At 33.8% G+C, this 18865-nt stretch overlaps 1 protein-coding gene across 2 annotated transcripts in view; it reads right to left on the minus strand.

The window, feature by feature from the left end:
• SPAST (spastin) overlaps window positions 1–18865 on the minus strand; it is a 72170-nt gene that overhangs the window by 14445 nt on the left and 38860 nt on the right. For both annotated transcript variants that reach the window (XM_037009384.2, XM_037009383.2), the window contains exons 5-7: window positions 10703–10890; window positions 9936–10069; window positions 9565–9658 (exon numbers count right to left, since the gene is read on the minus strand). In XM_037009384.2, the coding sequence (XP_036865279.1) occupies window positions 9565–9658; window positions 9936–10069; window positions 10703–10890 (416 nt within the window). The remainder of the gene's footprint in view (window positions 1–9564; window positions 9659–9935; window positions 10070–10702; window positions 10891–18865) is intronic.

Consider the following 18865-nt stretch of genomic DNA (forward strand, 5'->3'; position numbering starts at 1 on the left):
AGAAACCAGAGGGAAGAAACAAACCGATGTCAATGAAAAACCCTGGAAAAGCTCCGGAACTGGAGGCCTCAGGTGCCAGGGAAAGCAGCAGTAAGTTACGTGGCCAAAACCAGATGAACAGATTTAAAATTTGTATGATGAACAACCTAAACCATGTTCCTGGCCCCACCCAAGGGCACTCGGGCAAGTAATCCTCTTCCACAACCAAAGGAAGAAGTTTTATTCTCTAGAGATATTAAGACAGAATCTCCAGACTCAGAGACACCAGGAATGGAAGGAATAGAGCGTGAAACACTAGACTGACAACACCTTACTTAATAGTGAAAGTGTACGTATTTTTAAGGTGAACCATATGAAATAGCTTATATTCAACTTTAAAAGAAAAACTACTTTTTTTAGTGGTTTTAGTTTACAGAGAATTTAATGGAAAATACAGAGTTCCCATGTAACTCCTCACCTCCACAATTTCCCCTATTATTAACATCTTGCATTAGTGTGGTACATTTATTATAACTGATGAAACAATACTGATAATTATTAATTGAACTCTATAGTTTACATTAGGGTTTACTATTTGTGTCAGGTATCCACTATCACAGTATCACACAGAATAGTTTCACAGCCCAAAAAAATCACCTGTGCTCCATCTATTCATTCCTCTCTCCCTCCATCCCCATGAACCTCTAGCAACCACTGGTATTTTTTCTGTCTTTAGAGTTTGCTAGTCTAGAATGTCATATAGTTGGAATCATAAAGCATTAGCCCTTTCAGACTGGCTTCTTCGATTTAGCAATAAGCACTTAAGATTCCTCTGTATATTTTCATGGCTTTCTAGTGCATTTCATTTTAGTGCTAAACAGTATATTGTTATGTGAATATATTATATGCACCCATTTACCTAGTGAATAACATCTGGCTTGCTTCCAAGTTTTGGCAAGTACAAATAAAGCTGCTATAAACATTCATGTGCAGGGTTTTGTGTGGACATAGGCTTTTTACTCATTTGGGTAAATACTAAAGAAAGCAACTACTGGATAGCATGGTAAGAGTATGTATGTTCAGTTTTGTAACAAACTGCCAAATTGTCTTCCAAGGTGGCTGTACCATTTTGCCTTTCCACCAGCTATGAATGACAGTTCATGTTGCTTCACATCCAAAGCAGCATTTGGTGTTGCTGGTGTTTGGATTTTAGCCTTTCTAATAAGTGTGTAGTGGAATCTCACTACTGTTTAACTTGCAATTCCCTAATGACAAATGATTCTGAATAGTTTCATATGCTTGTCATTTGTATATCTTCTTTGGTAAGGTGTCTGTTCAGATCTTTCCTGCATTTTAATTGGGGTGCTTGTTTCCTTACTGTTCAGTTTTAAAATTTATTTGTATATTTTGGATACCAGTTCTTTATAATATGTTTTGCAAAGATTTTCTCCAGGTCTGTGGCTTGTCTCTCATTCTCTAAATAATATCTTTCACAGGGAAGTTTTAAATGTTAATAAAGTTCAATGTATCGATTTTCTTTCTTTCAAGGATCATGCTTTTAGTGTTGTATCTTGTAAGTCATCCTCAAACCAAAGAGCATATAGATCTTCTCCTGTTATCTTCTAACAGTTAATACAGTGCAATTGGCTTTACATTTAGGTCTGTGCCCAATTTTGAATTAATTTTTTGTGAAAGGTGTAAAGTATGTGCCTACATTCATGTTTTTTGCATGTGGATGTTCAGCTGTTCTAGCACCATTTGTGGAAAGGCTATCCTTTCTTCATCAAATTGCCTTTGCTCCTTGATCAAGTTGAATACATTTCTGTGAGTCTATTTCTGGACTCTCTATTCTGTACCATTGATCTATTTGTCTGTTCTTTCAACAATGACATGCTGTCTTGATAACTGTAGCATTTTTTGAAATTTTTTTACCATTTTTTCCAACTTTAAGATATAACTGACATAACATTGTGTAAGTTTAAGGTGTACAATGTGATTTTTAATTATCAAAAGTGTATCACAGTGGTTCAACAGTCTCCCTCTCCCCCGACTTCTGCCCACTCCCCTCCCACTTGGTAACCACTAGTCACTTCTTAGTGTCTATGAGTCTAATGCTGTTTTGTTCCTTCTGTCTGCTTTGTTCTTGTATTCCACAAATAAATGAAATCATTTAAGTATTTGGGCAGAGGACTTGAACAGACACTTCTCCAAAGAAGAAATACAAATGGCCAACAGGCTAATGAAAAGATGTTCCACATCACTAATCATCAGGGAAATGCACATTAAAATCATAATGAGATACGTCCTCACACCAGTTAGAATGGCCACTACCCAAAAAGACAAGAAACAACAAATGCAGCCAAGGATGCAGAGAAATGGGAACCCTCTTACACTGTTGGTGGGACTGCAAATTGGCGCAACCATTGTGGAAAGCAGTATGGAGGTTCCTGAAAAAATTAAAAATAGAAATACCATTTGACCCAGTAATCTACTTGCAGGAATTTACCTGAAGAAAACAAAATCTCTGATTTGAAAAGACATACGTGCCCCTATGTTAATCTTCTCATTTCTGATACTGTTTATGTGTGCAGACTCTCTTTTTTTCTTGGCAAGTCTGGCTACGGGCTTATCTATTTTATTTTCCCGAAGAACAAGATCCTGCTTTCATTGATTCTATTGTTTCATTTTTCTCGATTTTATTTATTTATGCTCTAAACTTTATTATGTCCATCCTTCTACTGACTTTGAGACTCATTTGTTCTTCTTTTTCTAGTTTCATTAATTGTGAGTTTAGACTGTTCATACAGGACTGTTCTTTCCTGAGGTAGGCCTGTGTTGCAATACACTTCTCTCTTATCCCAGCCTTCACTGCATTCCACGAATTTGCAGTGTTGAATTACTGTTGTTATTTGTCTCCATATATTGCTTGATCTGTTTTTATTTGGTCATCGATCCATTGATTATTTAGGAGCATGCTGTTAAGCCTCCATGTGTTTGTGAGTGTTTTTTGTTTTCTTTGCATAATTTATTTCTAGTTTCATAACTTTGTGGTCTGAAAAGCTGATTGGTACAATTTCAATCTTTTTTAATTTACTGAGGCTCTTTTTGTGGCCTAGTATATGATCTATTCTTGAAAATGTTCCATGTGCATTTGAGAAGAATGTGTATCCTACTGCTTTTGGGTGGAGTATTCTGTTGATGTCTGTTAGCTCCATCTGTTCTAATATGTTGTTCAGTGCCTCTGTCTCTTTACTTACCTTCTGTCTGGTGATCTGTCCTTTGGAGTGAGTGGTGTGTTGAAGTCTCCTAAAATGAATGCACTGCATTCTATTTCCCCCTTTAATTCTCTTGGCATTTGTTTCACATATGTAGGCGCTTCTGTGTTGGGTGCATAGACGGTTATATCCTCTTGTTGGAATGACCCCTTTATCAGTATGTAATGTACTTCTTCGTCTCTTGTTACTTTCTTTGTCTTGAAGTCTATTTTGTTTGATATAAGTACTGCAACTTCTGCGTTTTTCTCCCTATTAGTTGCATGAAATACTTTTTCCATCCCTTCACTTTTAGTCTGTGTATGTCTTTGGGTTTGAAGTGAGTCTCTTGGAGGTAGCATATAGATGGGTCTTGTTTTTTTATTTGCACCCCTATGTTAATCAATCCACTGTTTGCAACAGCCAAGATATGGAAGCATCCTAAGTATCCATCAGTAGAGGAATGGATAAAGAAGATGTGGTACATATATACAATGGAATATTATTTAGCCATAAAAAGAAAAGAAATCCTGCCATTTGCAACAACATGGGTGGGTCTAGAGGTATTATGCTCAATTAAATAAGCTGTGTAATGATTTGATACACATATATATTGCAAAAATGTTACCACAATAAGGTTAGTTAACACATCTTTCACCTCACATAATTACCATTTGTTCTGTTGTTGTTATGGTGAGAACTTTAAAGCTCTACTCTCATAGCAACTTTCAGTATCGTTAACTATAGTCACCATGCTATATTTTAGATGCTCAGACTTATTTATCTTACAACTCAAAGTTTGTATGCTTTAAACAACACCTCTGTCTCCCCAACCTCTCACCCTTCACAACCAGCTTTCTACTCTGTTTCTTAGATTCTACATATAAATGAGATCATACAGTATTTGGCATTCTCTGTTTTACTTAATTCACTTAGCATAAATGCCCTTAGGGTCTATTCATGTCACAAATGGAAGTTCTCCTTTTTTATGGATGAATAATATTCCTCATCTCTCTACCTATCACATTTTCTTTCTCCATTTACCCAGTGATGGACATTTAGGTTGTTTTCATGTCTTGGCTATGGTGAATAATGCTGCATGATTACTGTAGCTCCATGTAAGTCTTGAAGTCAGGTAGTGTCAGTCCTCTATCACTTTGTTTTTCTACTTTGATACTGTGTTGGCTCTTCTGGGTCTTCTCTCCATATAAATTTTAGAATCAGTTTGCCAATATCCACAAAGTAACTGGCTGGACTTTTGACTTTTTTGTGTTCAATCCATATATTGACTTAGGAAGAACTGACATCTTGATAATATTAAGTCTTCCTATCTATTAATGTAGGATATCTCTTCATTTATTTAGATCTTTTTCATCAGAATTTTGTATTTTTTTTTTAAATAGATGTTGTGTGACATATGTTGTAGTTATACCTAAATATTTCTCTCTTTTTTCGGTGTTACTGTAAACAGTATTATTTTTTTTAAACTTCAAATTCCAATTGTTCATTGCTGGTATATAAAGAAAGCAATTCACTTCTGTATGTTAACTTCATATCCTGCAACTTTGCTATAATCACTTGTAAATTCCAGGAGATTTTTTTGTTGAGTCTTTGGGATTTTCTACATTGACAATCATGTCATCTGAGAACAAAGACATTCAACTACTTTGACCTATAAGAACAGTACTTGCAATAGCTCAATCTTAAAGTAAACTAAGTCCTCTTCTCTCAACCAGTTTCTAGAACACCAATAGTCAAGATTATATTTTCCAAACAAGAGACTGGAAAATCCTTTTCTAGAGAATATGAATAACCCCAGAAAAAAAAGAACTACAGCTACAGACGTTTGGAGAAATCAAATAAATAGCAGCCTTGCCGCTTGATCAGCCCTGCTTACCTGCACAGGCATACTCAGCAATATTGCAGGTTTGGTTCTAGACCATCACAATAAATGGAATATCACAATAAAGCAAGTCAAATGAATTTTTTTGGTTTCCCAGTACATATAAAAGTTACATTTACACTCTATTGTAGTCTACTACATGTGCAATTGCCCTGTCTAAAGAAACAATATAAATACCTTAATTAAAAAACACTTCACTGTTACAAAATGGTAACCATCATCTGAACTTTCAGCAAGTCATAATCACTAATCACAAAACACCAGAATATAACAAAAATGAAAAAGTATGAAATATTTCAAGAATTTCCAAAATGTGACACTGAAGCACGAAGTGAGTGAATGCTATTGGAAAAACAGAGCTAATCAACATTTTTATGGTTTCTCTCTAGTATAAACGGAAAACCAGATAACCAGATATTTGAGTGAAGCTTCCAACATGAAACAGTTCAAAAGAAAAAAGGAAAAAAAGGAGGAAAAAACAGAGAATGCAGTACATAAAATGAAACTTCACAAAAACTATAATTAATATTCTTATATACAGGAAGACAATGCATCTATGAAAAGAATAGGAAACTAAACAAAAGGGCTAACCAGAGGACAACAAAGAGTACTTAGAAGCTAAGACACAGTATCTGAAATTTCAGGGAAATAGTTGGAAAATAAATATGATAAAATTTCCCAGCAAGTACTACAAAGGACAAAGAAATAAAGACTAAAGAGGAAAGATGAAAAAAATCTCAGAAGATCAATTTAGTAGGTTTCAGAACCATCTTGAAAGTTTTAAAAAGATGGAACAAAAATGCAAAGAAATCTAGAAACTTTTTCAGAATTAAAGGATGAGTGTCTAGACAGATGTCCACTGAGAAAAAAAGAAGAAAATAAAATGAATGAAGCAAACTGTGAAATATCAGAATAGCAGGTGTAAAGAGCAGATCCCAAAAGCTTTGAGAAATAAAAATAACAAGTCCAGTGTTGTTCTGATTATTGATTCTTTGTACCTTCTAAGAAGCAATAATGGACAATGCCTTTCAAATGCTAAGGGGAAAATACTTTCCAACCTAAATCTTGACATGTAAATTATCAACAAGCAAAACAGCAGAATAAACTTATTTTCAGATTTGTGAAATCTCAAAAACTGTCTCACTAGTCCTTTCTTAGGAACTTGATGGAGGATGTATGCTATCAAAATGAGAAAATAACCATGAAAGTAGAAAATATGGAATCCAAAAAAAACCCCAAGAGATCCAATATAGCAGAAAGACAAAGTACAATTTCATGATGGTGAAGAGAGGTTATATAACAGCTTTGAAATAGGTATAGAGGGCAATAGTCTGAATGGAACAGGAGGTGGCTCTAGAAAAAAGGAGTTCCAAGAAAAAACAAAAAAACAAGAAGCTGAGCTTAACAGATTTCCGAATTAGCATGGCCATATGGAAAACAGATTGATAGGGTGTAGGAAGAATTATCAGTTGGTAGGTAAAAACTAACCAAATGAAAAACACAATTATTTACTCTAGGGGAGAAATCAGCTATACAAGGAAAAAACAAAACCATAGTACTCTACTCTGTTTGCTGGTGAACAACACTTACAAGCACAGAATACTGACTTACCGTACAGTGGTGCAATAACTATACTGGGAGGATAGGGGTAGGGATGTGTGGCATAAAAGAGTTAAGGATTAATCAAGTTAATACCCTAACTTTAGCTAGATTCTGTATTTAGCTGATTCTAAAGAGTCAGCTTTATAAGATTACTAGTTAAAAATAAAAAAATATAAAAATAAGAGCTAAAAAGAGCTAAAAATAAAATAAATAAAGAGCTAAGTTCTGAAATTTATTTAAAAGGCACATATTCAAACTGGTGTATCAAAGACAACATCATATTTAGAAATTCATGGAAATTTTAGTGGTAGGTAGAGTAGAGCCTTTTTAAATTGAAGTAAAGTCACACTGTTCTACAAAACTGTAAGAAAATGGTTATTAAGTAGCAAGAGAACAGAATAAACACAAGAGCTCAAGATAATGCTGACAGATGACATGCATATGGAAGAGGTCTATGAAATACAGAAGAACATACATTGTCCTTGTAAACTTTTTGAGAAGAAACTTAGATCACTGTGATGTATTTTGAAACTGAGTGTTGTTTTTGAAAGTGGGAAGTTTTATATTCTTCTGTATAGTTAGAATATTTTCAAAGGTTAATATTTGTGATGAAAAAATTATTTTTTTAATATTAAAATATAATTAAGAATAGTCCTATTTGATGGCAGGGAGATGGATGGACAAGAGTTATATCCTTTCTAGGTCTATGATTTCATGAATGAGTAAGGATTAAAACATTTGTTTTGAGTACCTCTGAGGACAAATTATCTCAAGAATTTATCTTTAATATTAATCATCTCCTTAAAACCAATAGTAGTATTAAGTGATTAGCAATGATTGTGTTTCTACAAAGAAATAAAAAATTCTAGTATATTGAAGAATGAGTAAGTTCATCACAATGCTTGTCATACCCAATTTTCCAATCTAGTCTAATAATGTCCCCATTGTGGTCCATGCAAACTTCCCATTGTGGAGAATTAAAAATAAAGCTAATTTTTGCACAATGGAGGTGCTTGATGGGATAAATTAGACCCATTTCACAGGCTTACCATGATCCATTTTATAGATCTACTGTGAAAAGATGAGATAAGAAAATCATATTCCCTTTCTTGGGAATCTGAACTGCAAGGAAAAAAAAATGTTTCAATTGGCAGGTATGGAGATTCAGAGATAAATGGTCCAAACCCTGAGGTCCGGCTCTACCTCAGATCCTGCTTTTCCTCAGACCTCATCTACTGAGGTTTCTGCCTTTCCTGAGGTTATTTAAGTTTATTTGAAATAACTTTCAACTAACATTTCCATATTATTCCAGCTTAAGTGCACATTATATCACTACTATGGAAATATGCCTAAAATGCAAATTCACCTGCTGTTTGACCTCACTTTCCACTTTAGCTGTGTTCTCTAAAGGTACAGGTAAAGAAGAAGCTGAATAACTTTGAGTGTAGTCCAACTATTTCCTTAGTACTTACCTTTACAATTTTAGATATATTTTTGTACACTAAAAAGCATGGCACTTAATAAATACTAAAACCCACACTTAAGAATTAGGGGCATCTACAGCACTGAGGAGGAAGCAGTCCTAAACTTAATCTAGGTATCTTATTTTTATTTCATTTCCTAGGTCTACCACTTAACTACAATCTTGAGCAAGTAATTTAGGTTTTAGGATTAGTTTATCACAAAAGGGTTAGATGTTCAGTAAGATCCGTTTCAGGTCTACAATAATATGAATCCTTTCAACTAGCATTTTTGTCATAACTTATTCGGCTACATTTACTACTCTTCTATAACTCCAGCAAAAAGTCAGTTCAGTACATAAACTACAGTATGTTTCCCCAAAGCATGGCCTGAGGTAGTACAGGAGATAGATGTGGTTCATATAAGGACAAATGCTTTCTATTTTAATATTACCTAAGTTTTTTTGCGTACTAACAAAATTTCAATTAGTGTATCAAAGCAGTGATTCATGTACTTAAAATGAGTAAGAAGTAAAATAAGGAAAGCAGAATTGAAAAGTATTCAGTAAGTTCCAGTATAATTGGCACTCGTGAGTTATATACAGCATGAAGGTAGTATGAGAATGACTGAGACTACAGGGAACAGCCATACAACATTTACATATTCATTTAAAAGCACATTCATTACAATGTACCATACAATCTATTTTCATTTTCACTAATGCTGTAAATGGGTCTGTAAGACTTAAATGTTCAAGAAGAAGAAAAATAACTGAGCCAGAAGTGGACCCTCAGATTTATTTTTTGCCATATTATCAGAACAGCACCAAATATGCAGTCTGTGAATTGCGAAAATCCAAAATGGTGCTAATTCTGGAAAATCAAATATTTATCATCAATTTCATGATTACCCAATTTCCTTACCAAACCTAAAATTATGGGATGGAAAGTTAAGTCCTCACCCATCATTCACTGGCTCCCTACTTACTTTGATGACTTAATACCTTGAAAATAATTTTTTTTAAAACTGTTCTTCAAACTTAGACTTAAAGAATAATTTGATCTTAATTTCCCTGTCTCTAGCATGCTTAATTTTAAGTCCCTCATACCTTGATATAAAAATTATTTCCTATTACCTATTTCTCCTATAAACGATAAAATGGATTGGGAATTAGGAACCCTTACTGTCATCCTCCGCTCCTTTAATAACATTCAACATCAACTGTTACTGATTTTTCTTTCCAAAAACATTAATTTTAGTGTTAAATGAATTATTAATCATTCTAGCATAGCTTAAACATTTCTTTACTGCTACTACATATTCAACAACGGATGATATTATAGGAAAATGAAAATACAAAGTCCTTACCTCAGGCCTCAGGGAAGGAAGAATAACAATTTCTTGCAATGCTTGCTTTGCCAACTCTTGACCAGCTATGTCATCAAATTTAACAGCTGTACCACTAAGAAACATAGTTTCAGTTAGCTCCACACCAGAAATAGGGTTTAGTTATTACACTATGAAGTATAAGCTCTACAAAATGCAGTCATTCTCATCCTAATAGTGAAACTACAGTTAAGAAAGCAAAGGTTTTTTTTCTACATTTACAGTAACTGAAAACTCTCATAAAAATTAAGTATGTAAATTAGACAAAGTATTATCTACTGCACACATGATACATTTTTGAGAAATTTAAAATTAAAAATGTACAATAAAATACTTCATATGGCAAAACTTACTTGTCCACAATTTCATTCATTATAAGGTTGGCAAGGTTGCTGTCCACATTTCTGAAATTCTTCAAGTCTTTTTTTTTACGAGCAGCAGTTGTAGGGGTAGAAGGTTTGTTTGTTCTATTTGGTTTTGGTGTACTCTTCAATGACATGAAATTTTAAAGTGAAAACACAATGTAATATTTATACTTTTCACAAGTGAATTAAACTTAAAGATCACAGAATTAAAGGTGGAAAAGTGGGAAAAAAGGACACAAAAACCCCAAAATTGTATATTTACTCCAAGGTAAAATGGTGTTCACTATAGAACTACATTTGACATAAAGTGGATTTATAGAGGATTTTATTCAGAGAGATTTACGTACTATTAAATTAAAAGGCCCCCATGACAATGCTGTCATATAATTTTGATTCTTGCTAGAACGGTAACAAAATTCTGGGTATATTTAACAGTATAAAACATTTATGAGATTTAAATAAGTAAAAGAATAACAACATTAAAATGAACTATATAGCATTATATAAATCAGATTGGATAAGCAAACTTACTATTAAAAGCCTGATTAGGCTCAAAAAGAATGAAAACACAATTTTCTTTTCAATAACAAGTTGACCTTGTAAATTTTAAGAAAGAAAAATTACATTCAAATTTGTGGAAACTCAGAAGTTTTGTAAGGCATTATAAAGTACTTGTAATAAACTTAAGCAAGCATATTATGTTCAAAATTTTCTGTTTGCAAAAGCATACCAATAAAAGTACCATTTCCAAATACCTTATGAATGGCAGTTGAAGGACTAGGTCCCTGTCTCATTCCAGAAACCATGGATAAACCACTGCAACTAGGTGCCCTGTGATGGCCTGAAAGACCTGTGGATCCAGTTTTCATAACTGTTTTTGAACGAGGCAGTGAATTGCTAGTGTGTGTTAAGGGATCTTTTTTTTTTGGAACAGCTCCACTTTCTATTAAGAAAAAAGTAAAATCATCATGGTTAGAAAACTATGACTAAACTTAAAAGTAATAAAGATCAGTGAAAATTTATAAAACTAAGCTACTGCTATTTTTTTAATGTTAGCAATATTTCAAAATGAGATTTCAATTAGAATACATACAAGGATGTTCATAGAGGTTGCCACTGGATGGACAAGACTACTATTTAGATTTTTTTTTCTTTTTCTGATGTGTATTCTCATTTGCTTATAAGAATATGTATTTTTAATAAGAAGAAACAATTTTATTTGTGGGTACAGGGGAAGGCTATGAAAAGGTTACGAAACAAATAATTTGCCAGATATTTAAGAAACAAAATGCAGTAAAGGTATTGGGGATAGGTTCTACAGAGGGGAAAAAGAATTGCCCTGAACTACTTTGGTTTCAAACTTTTTAAGACTATAAAATAGTATGAAAATATACAGTCTGTCAGTGTTTATAATAGTGTAGTAAGTGAGTTAAAGTTTGATAGTTAGATAGTAAAGAAGCTACCATTGAACCTTTGGTAACCACGAATCTAAAGCCTGCAATGGCAATAAGTACATATCTATCAATAATCACCCTAAAGGTAAATGGACTGAATGCAATAATTAAAAGACACAGAGTAATAGAATGGATAAAAAAGCAAGACCCATCTGTATGCTGCTTACAGGAGACTCACCTCAAACCGAAAAGACATACACAGACTAAAAGTCGAGGGATGGAAAAATATACTTCATGCAAACAACAGGGGAAAAAAAGCAGGTGTTGCAGTACTTGTATCAGACAAAAGAGACTTCAAAACAAAGAAAGTAACAAGAGATAAAAAAGGACATTACATAATAATAAAGGGGTCATTCCAACAAGAGGATATAACCATCTATGCACACAACACAGGAGCACCGACATATGTGAAACAAATACTAACAGAATTAAATGAGGAAATAGAAAGCAATGCATTCATTTTAGGAGATTTCAACAAACCACTCATTCCAAACGACAGTTCAACCACAGAGAAAATAAGTAAGGACACAGACACACTGAACAACACACTAGAACAGATGGACCTAAAAGACATCTACAGAACTCTACACCTAAAAGCAGCAGGATACACATTCTTCTCTAGTGTACATGGAACATTTTCCAGAATAGACCACATGCTGGGTCACAAAAACAGCCTCAGTAAATTCAAAAAGACTGAAATTCTATAAACCAACTTCTCAGATAACAAAGGTATAAAACTAGAAATAAACTGTACAAAGAAAACAAAAGAGGCTCACAAACGCATGGATGCTTACTAACACGCTCCTAAACAATCAATGGACCAATGACCCAATTAAAACAGACATCAAGCAATATACAGAGACAAATGACAACAAAAGCACAATGCCCCAACTTCTGTAGGATGCATCAAAGGCAGTCCTAACAGGAACTACATAGCAATCCAAGCCTATTTAAAAAAGGAAGAACAATCCCAAATGAATAGCCTAAAGTCACAATTATTGAAACTGGAAAAAGAAGAACAAATGAGGCCCAAAGTCAGCAGCAGGAGGGACATTATAAAGATCAGAGAAGAAATAAATAAAATTGAGAAGAATAAAACAATAGAAAAAAATCAATGAAACCAAGAGCTGGTTCTTTGAGAAAATAAACAAAATAGATAAACCCCTAGACACACTTTTTAAGAGAAAAAGAGAATCTACACACATAAACAGAATCAGAAATGTGAAAGGAAAAATCAAGATGGACACCACAGAAATACAAAGTATTCTTAGAGAATACTCTGAAAATCTATGTGCTAATAAACTGCATAACCTAGAAGAAACGGACAACTTTCTAGAAAAATACGTTCTAAGACTGACCAAGGAAAAAACAGAAAACCTAAACAGACCAATTACCAGCAATGAAATTGAATTGGTAATCAAAAAACTACCCAAGAACAAAATTCCCGGACCAGATGGATTCACCATTGAATTTTATCAGACATTGAGAGAAGATATAATACCCATTCTCCTTAAAGTTTTCCAAAAAATAGAAGAGGAGGTAATACTTACAAACTCACTCTATGAAGCCACCATCACTTTAATACCAAAATCAGGCAAAGACCCCACAAAAAAAGAAAATTACACACCAATATCCCTGATGAACATACATGCAAAAAATACTCAACAAAATATTAGCAAACTGAATTCAAAAATACATCAAAAGGATCATGCTCAATGATCAAATGGGATTCATCCCAGGGATGCAAGGATGGTACAATACTCGAAAACCCATCAACATCATACATCACATCAAAGAAAAAAGGGACAGAAACCACATGATCATCTCCATAGATGCTGAAAAAGCACTTGACAAAATTAAACATCCATTCATGATAAAAACTCTCAACAAAATGGGTATAGAGGGCAAGTACCTCAACATAATAAAGGCCATTTATGACAAACCCACAGCCAACATCACACTTAACAGCGAGAAGCTGAAAGCTTTTCACCTAAGATCAGGAACAAGACAAGAATACCCACTCTCCCCACTTTTATTCAACATAGCACTGGAGGTCCTACCCAAGGCAATCAGACAAAAAAAAGAAATAAAAGACATCCAGATTAGTAAGGAAGAAGTCAAACTGTCACTGTTTGCAGATGACATGATAGTGTACATAACAAACCCTAAAGACTCCACTCCAAAACTACCAGAACTACTACCTGAATTCAGCAAAGTTGTAGGATACAAAATTAATACACAGAAATCTGAGGCTTTCCTATACACTAACAATGAACTAACAGAAAGAGAAATCAGGAAAGCAATTCCACTCACAATTGCATAAAAAGTAATAAAATACCTAGGAATAAACCTAACCAAGGAAGTGAAAGACCTATAACCTGAAAACTACAAGACATTCTTAAGAGAAATTAAAGAGAACACAAAAAATGGAAACTCCTTCCATGCTCTTGGGTAGGAAGAATTAATATTGTCAAAACGGCCATCCTGCCTAAAGCAATCTACAGATTCAATGCAATCCCTGTCAAAATACAAACAGCTTTCTTCAACAAACTACAACAAATAGTTAAAAAATTCAAATGGAACCACAAAAGACCCCAAATAGCCAAAGCAATACTGAGAAGGAAGAATAAAGCAGCGGGGATCTCATTCCCCAACTTCAAGCTCTACTACAAAGCCACAGTAATCAAGACAATTTGGTACTGGCACAAGAACAGACCCACAGACCAGTGGAACAGAATAGAGACCCCAGACATTAATCCAAACATATATGGTCAATTAATATATGATAAAGGAGCCATGGACATACAATGGGGAAATAACAGCCTCTTCAACAGCTAGTGTTGGCAAAACTGGCAGCTACACGTAAGAGAATGAAACTGGATCACTGCCTAACCCCATATACAAAAGTAAATTCGAAATGGATCAAAGACCTGAATGTAAGTCATGAAACCATAAAACTCTTAGAAAAAAACGTAGGCAAAAATCTCTTGGACATAAACATGAGCAACTTTTTCATGAACATATCTCCCCGGGCAAGGAAAACAAAAGCAAAAATGAACAAGTGGGACTACATCAAGCTGAAAAGCTTCTGTACAGCAAAGGACACCATCAATAGAACAAAAAGGTACCCTACAATATGGGGGAATATATTCATAAATGACAGATCCGATAAAGGCTTGACATTCAAAATATATAAAGAGCTCAAGCATCTCAACAAACAAAAAGCAAATAATCCAATTAAAAAATGGGCAGAGGTGCTGAACAGACAGTTCTCCAAAGATGAAATTCAGATGGCCAACAGGCACATGAAAAGATGCTCCACATCACTAGTCATCAGAGAAATGAAAATTAAAACCACAATGAGATATCACCTCACACCAGTAAGAATCGCCACCATTCAAAAGACAAACAACAAATGTTGGCGAGGTTGTGGAGAAAGGGTAACCCTCCTACACTGCTGCTGCTGCTGCTGGTGGGAATGTAAGTTAGTTCAACCATTGTGGAAAGCAATATGGAGGTTCCTCAAAAAGTTCAAAATAGAAATACCATTTGACCCAGGAATTCCACTTCTAGGAATTTACCCTAAGAATACAGCAGCCCAGTTTGAAAAAGACAGATGCATCCCTATGTTTATTGCAGCACTATTTACAATAGCCAATGGAAGCAACCTAAGTGTCCATCAGTAGATGAATGGATAAAGAAGATGTGGTACATATGCACAATGGAATATTATTCAGCCATGAGAAGAAAACAAATCCTACCATTTGCAAGAACATGGATGGAACTAGAGGGTGTTATGCTCAGTGAAACAAGCCAGGCGGAGAAAGACAAGCATCACATGATTTCACTCATCTGTGGAGTATAATAACAAAGAAAAAAACCAAAGGAGCAAACCAGCAGCAGAATCACAGAACCCAAGAATGGACTAACAGTTACCAAAGGGAAAGGGACTCGGGAGGATGGGTGGGAAGGGAGGGATAAGGGGGGAAAAAACGGGCATTACGATTAGCACACAAAATGTTGGTAGGGCACAGGGAAGGCAGTACAACACAGAGAAGACAAGTAGTGATTCTATAGCATCTTACTACACTGATGGACAGTGACTATAACGGGGTATGTGGTGGGGACTTGATAATAGTAAACATAGTAACCATAATGTTGCTCATGTAATTGTACTATAATGATACCAAAAAAAAAAAAAGAAAATACACAGTCCGTGCCCAACAAAAGAGATTTTTTAAATAACCAATTTTTAACCTAAAGGGTATAAAGATGTGGTTTTTAATAAGTCAAGTATTTTATGTACTATATAAATATACATAAAACACCTTCAATTAAGTCTAAGAGGATATATGACATACCTACAAGGCTCTTTTACATAAATTTGAGTCTTAAATGTTCAAATTTCACTGCTTCTAAATAATATTTTTATCTACTATATAACATCAGTGTTTATTAATAACAATATTTACTGTGAAGAAAATGTCAAATCAGCAAATTAGAGCAGCCTGTAGAAAAGACAAAAAGCCGTTTTGCTTTTGTCATCAAATTCCTTTGTATTGTTTAACTCAAAAGATGAGAACTTCAGAGTAGAGTAAGGTGATCAAGGTGGATTTCCAGTAAATAAATGTGAAGTATTGAATCATATTTTCAAGAAACTAAGGCATAGCAACCATAAGGAAAGAAGCATGAAAGCAATCCAGAAAAGAAAATGTGAATAAAGAAAACCGATTGTTGAGAAAAGCAAGATCTATCTAGCCTGTAGTCAAAAATCATTCATTTCAGAGGAAAAAGGGAGCCTGGAGAAGAATTTCTTTGGACAGAAAATATACAGTTCTGAGGCTATAAATGGATAGAAGTTTCCACTAGGAACAATGAGAATAACAGCAGAGTTTTCCTGAAAAAAAATAACAAAAGGTCCATAGGCAACGGAGTGCGTTCAAAATGTTGAAGGAAAAAAAAGTGTTAACCTGTATCAATTCTATATCCAGGTATTTTGCTCATAAGAATGAGGGTATTTTGAGATATTTAAAAGACTAAGAGAATTTACTCTATACAAACCCTCATTAAAAGAACTACTACTTAACTACATTGATAGTGACAGCACTAGATGGGGTGAGGATGTAATAATATGGGTTAACTGTTGCACTACTGTGTTGTATATTTGAAACCAACATAAGATTTTCTATCAATAATACTTCAATTAAAAAAAATCAGTACTATATGCTTAGATATTTAAGCATATAGTATTATTTTACAAGAAAAAAAGAACTAAAGGAGGTCTTTCAGTTAAAAAGCAAATTTAAATACAAAAAGCAGTAAAAAATTATTAAGTTAGAGAACAAGAAAAAGAAAATGTGGAGAGAAAAGACTCAAAAAAGGAACTATAATTAGAATATACTATTTGGCTTTGGGTAAGCAGTATTTACAAAATCATAATAATATTACAATATTTTTCAGTGTAACTAAAAATAGCATAAATATATTGGGAGACAAGGCATAACGGTGGCACAAGACAATTAAGTCTTTTTCCACCTGAATAACTAGTCAATACATATCCAAAAACTGATAAATCAAGAATAGTAATATAAGCATAATATCTGAAAATATATTAGGAAGCATAAGAAAAAGTAGCAAAATGAATTAAACATTGTTTGAGGAGACAAAGAAGGAATAAAGGTAAGGAATGCAGAAGAAAGGTAGGAAGGAGAATATTATTTTTCTCCATAAACCTTTTAGCATTTATTTTTAAATCAATTTGTGAGGTATAATCTATGATAACATGGTAAAAACCATGATAGACAAAAGTTTCTTTCTATCCATTTGTACTCCATTCCTTTTATTGCCCCTGGTCCTAAGCAGTTACTAATCTGCTTTCCGACAATATAGAGGTCATCTGGTTTGGTAACTTCTATTGGTCTAGATTGACATTGACAATCTGCTGCTGAGGCTATCTACTATATTTTTTTTATTTCAGCAACTGTACTTTTCAACTTAAGAATATCCATTGTTTTTATTGTGTAGTTTATATTATCTGCTAAGACTGCAGATTTGTTATTGATGCCATATTTTCTATTAATTCTTTGAACATATTTATAATAGCTGCTTTGAAATCTTTGCATGTTCAATTCAACATCTGAGCCCAATCAGAAGTCAGTTTCTATACACCATTTTTTTTCTTATTTCTTATTTCTTTGCACGTCTATTAACTTTGAGTTGAAAACTGGAAGTAATAAGTACATTTTGGCATAACTATTTCCTAAGAGAAATAATATAACCAACCCAAGTGAAACATCACAGAATCTTCCAGGAGTTTGTGACACTAATAAACTAGGCCTGAGTGAGTTTACTAGGGCCCAATGAGTATCAAACACCAGTGCTGCATGAATTAGCTGTGAAGTCAGTATGTCCCTCAACCAGAAAACAGAATTAATACAACAGATAGATTACTGGGATTTGAAGTAAGACAGTCTGATTTTTTTTTAATGGGTCCCAAGAAGAGAAAATTATTTTTCTTTTTTTTGCATTGCAGGACAATACAATGGGATCTCACAGGTGGAATGAAGTAGAAGAGCATAAAAATAACAAGGGAAAGGCATACCAGCTCCTCGGGGCTAGAAAATCTTTGCTATTTATCCTGTTTGGATTATAAGGATTTCAGATTTGTATTTTGGAAACTTAACTATTTCTATACATGGTGAATTCTTACATTTCTTTGCTTTTTAAAAAAGTTTCTTAGGAAAATGTCAGCCCCTCACAGCTGTGCTCACGAGAAACATGTAAAATATTTATCTCTGTACTTGAAATGGTATTTTAAATTAGGCACAAGAAGGAATAAGAAAAGGAATACAGCCAATGACATGGGACACTGCATTGGAAGACGAAAGTGAGGACTCCTGAGGGAGAGGTGAAGCACTGGTGGAAAGCGCTGATGACCAAGTCTCTTTTGTCCATAAAAATCCACTTACTATCTCTTTCCTACTGAAATCTTAAAAGCTTTACATTACATATAAATAAAGCAGTTGTCTTGTAGTCTAAAGTAAGGTTTTTCTGCTACAATTTGAACAAAGTAATATTTAATAAATTTAAGCCCTGGATCTGAAACTAATACTGAAAAAGTCAAATTAAACTAGCCAATATGCCAAAGAACTTAGAAAATGATTTCCCTGATTCAAACAAGAACAAAAAAAACAGCACAAAATCTATAGGAATTGGTACCCAGAAGTTCATGGAAAACAAATTTTACCCATAGTAAATAATATTTATAGTATTATAACAATAATATTCTAATATAATAATAATATACATATTATCATATAGTAATATAATAATAACAGTATTCAGCTTCAAATTTTTTCTAATAGGTACTATGATAGAACATTCATATACAGTATACATGCAAATTGATATGCAACAAAAATTGATATACAGCAGAGAAAAACTGTTATTACATATTCTGTCTTA

This window comes from Manis javanica, chromosome 1, assembly GCF_040802235.1.
Source record: "Manis javanica isolate MJ-LG chromosome 1, MJ_LKY, whole genome shotgun sequence".
In the NCBI taxonomy this organism is placed as follows: Eukaryota; Metazoa; Chordata; class Mammalia; order Pholidota; family Manidae; genus Manis; species Manis javanica.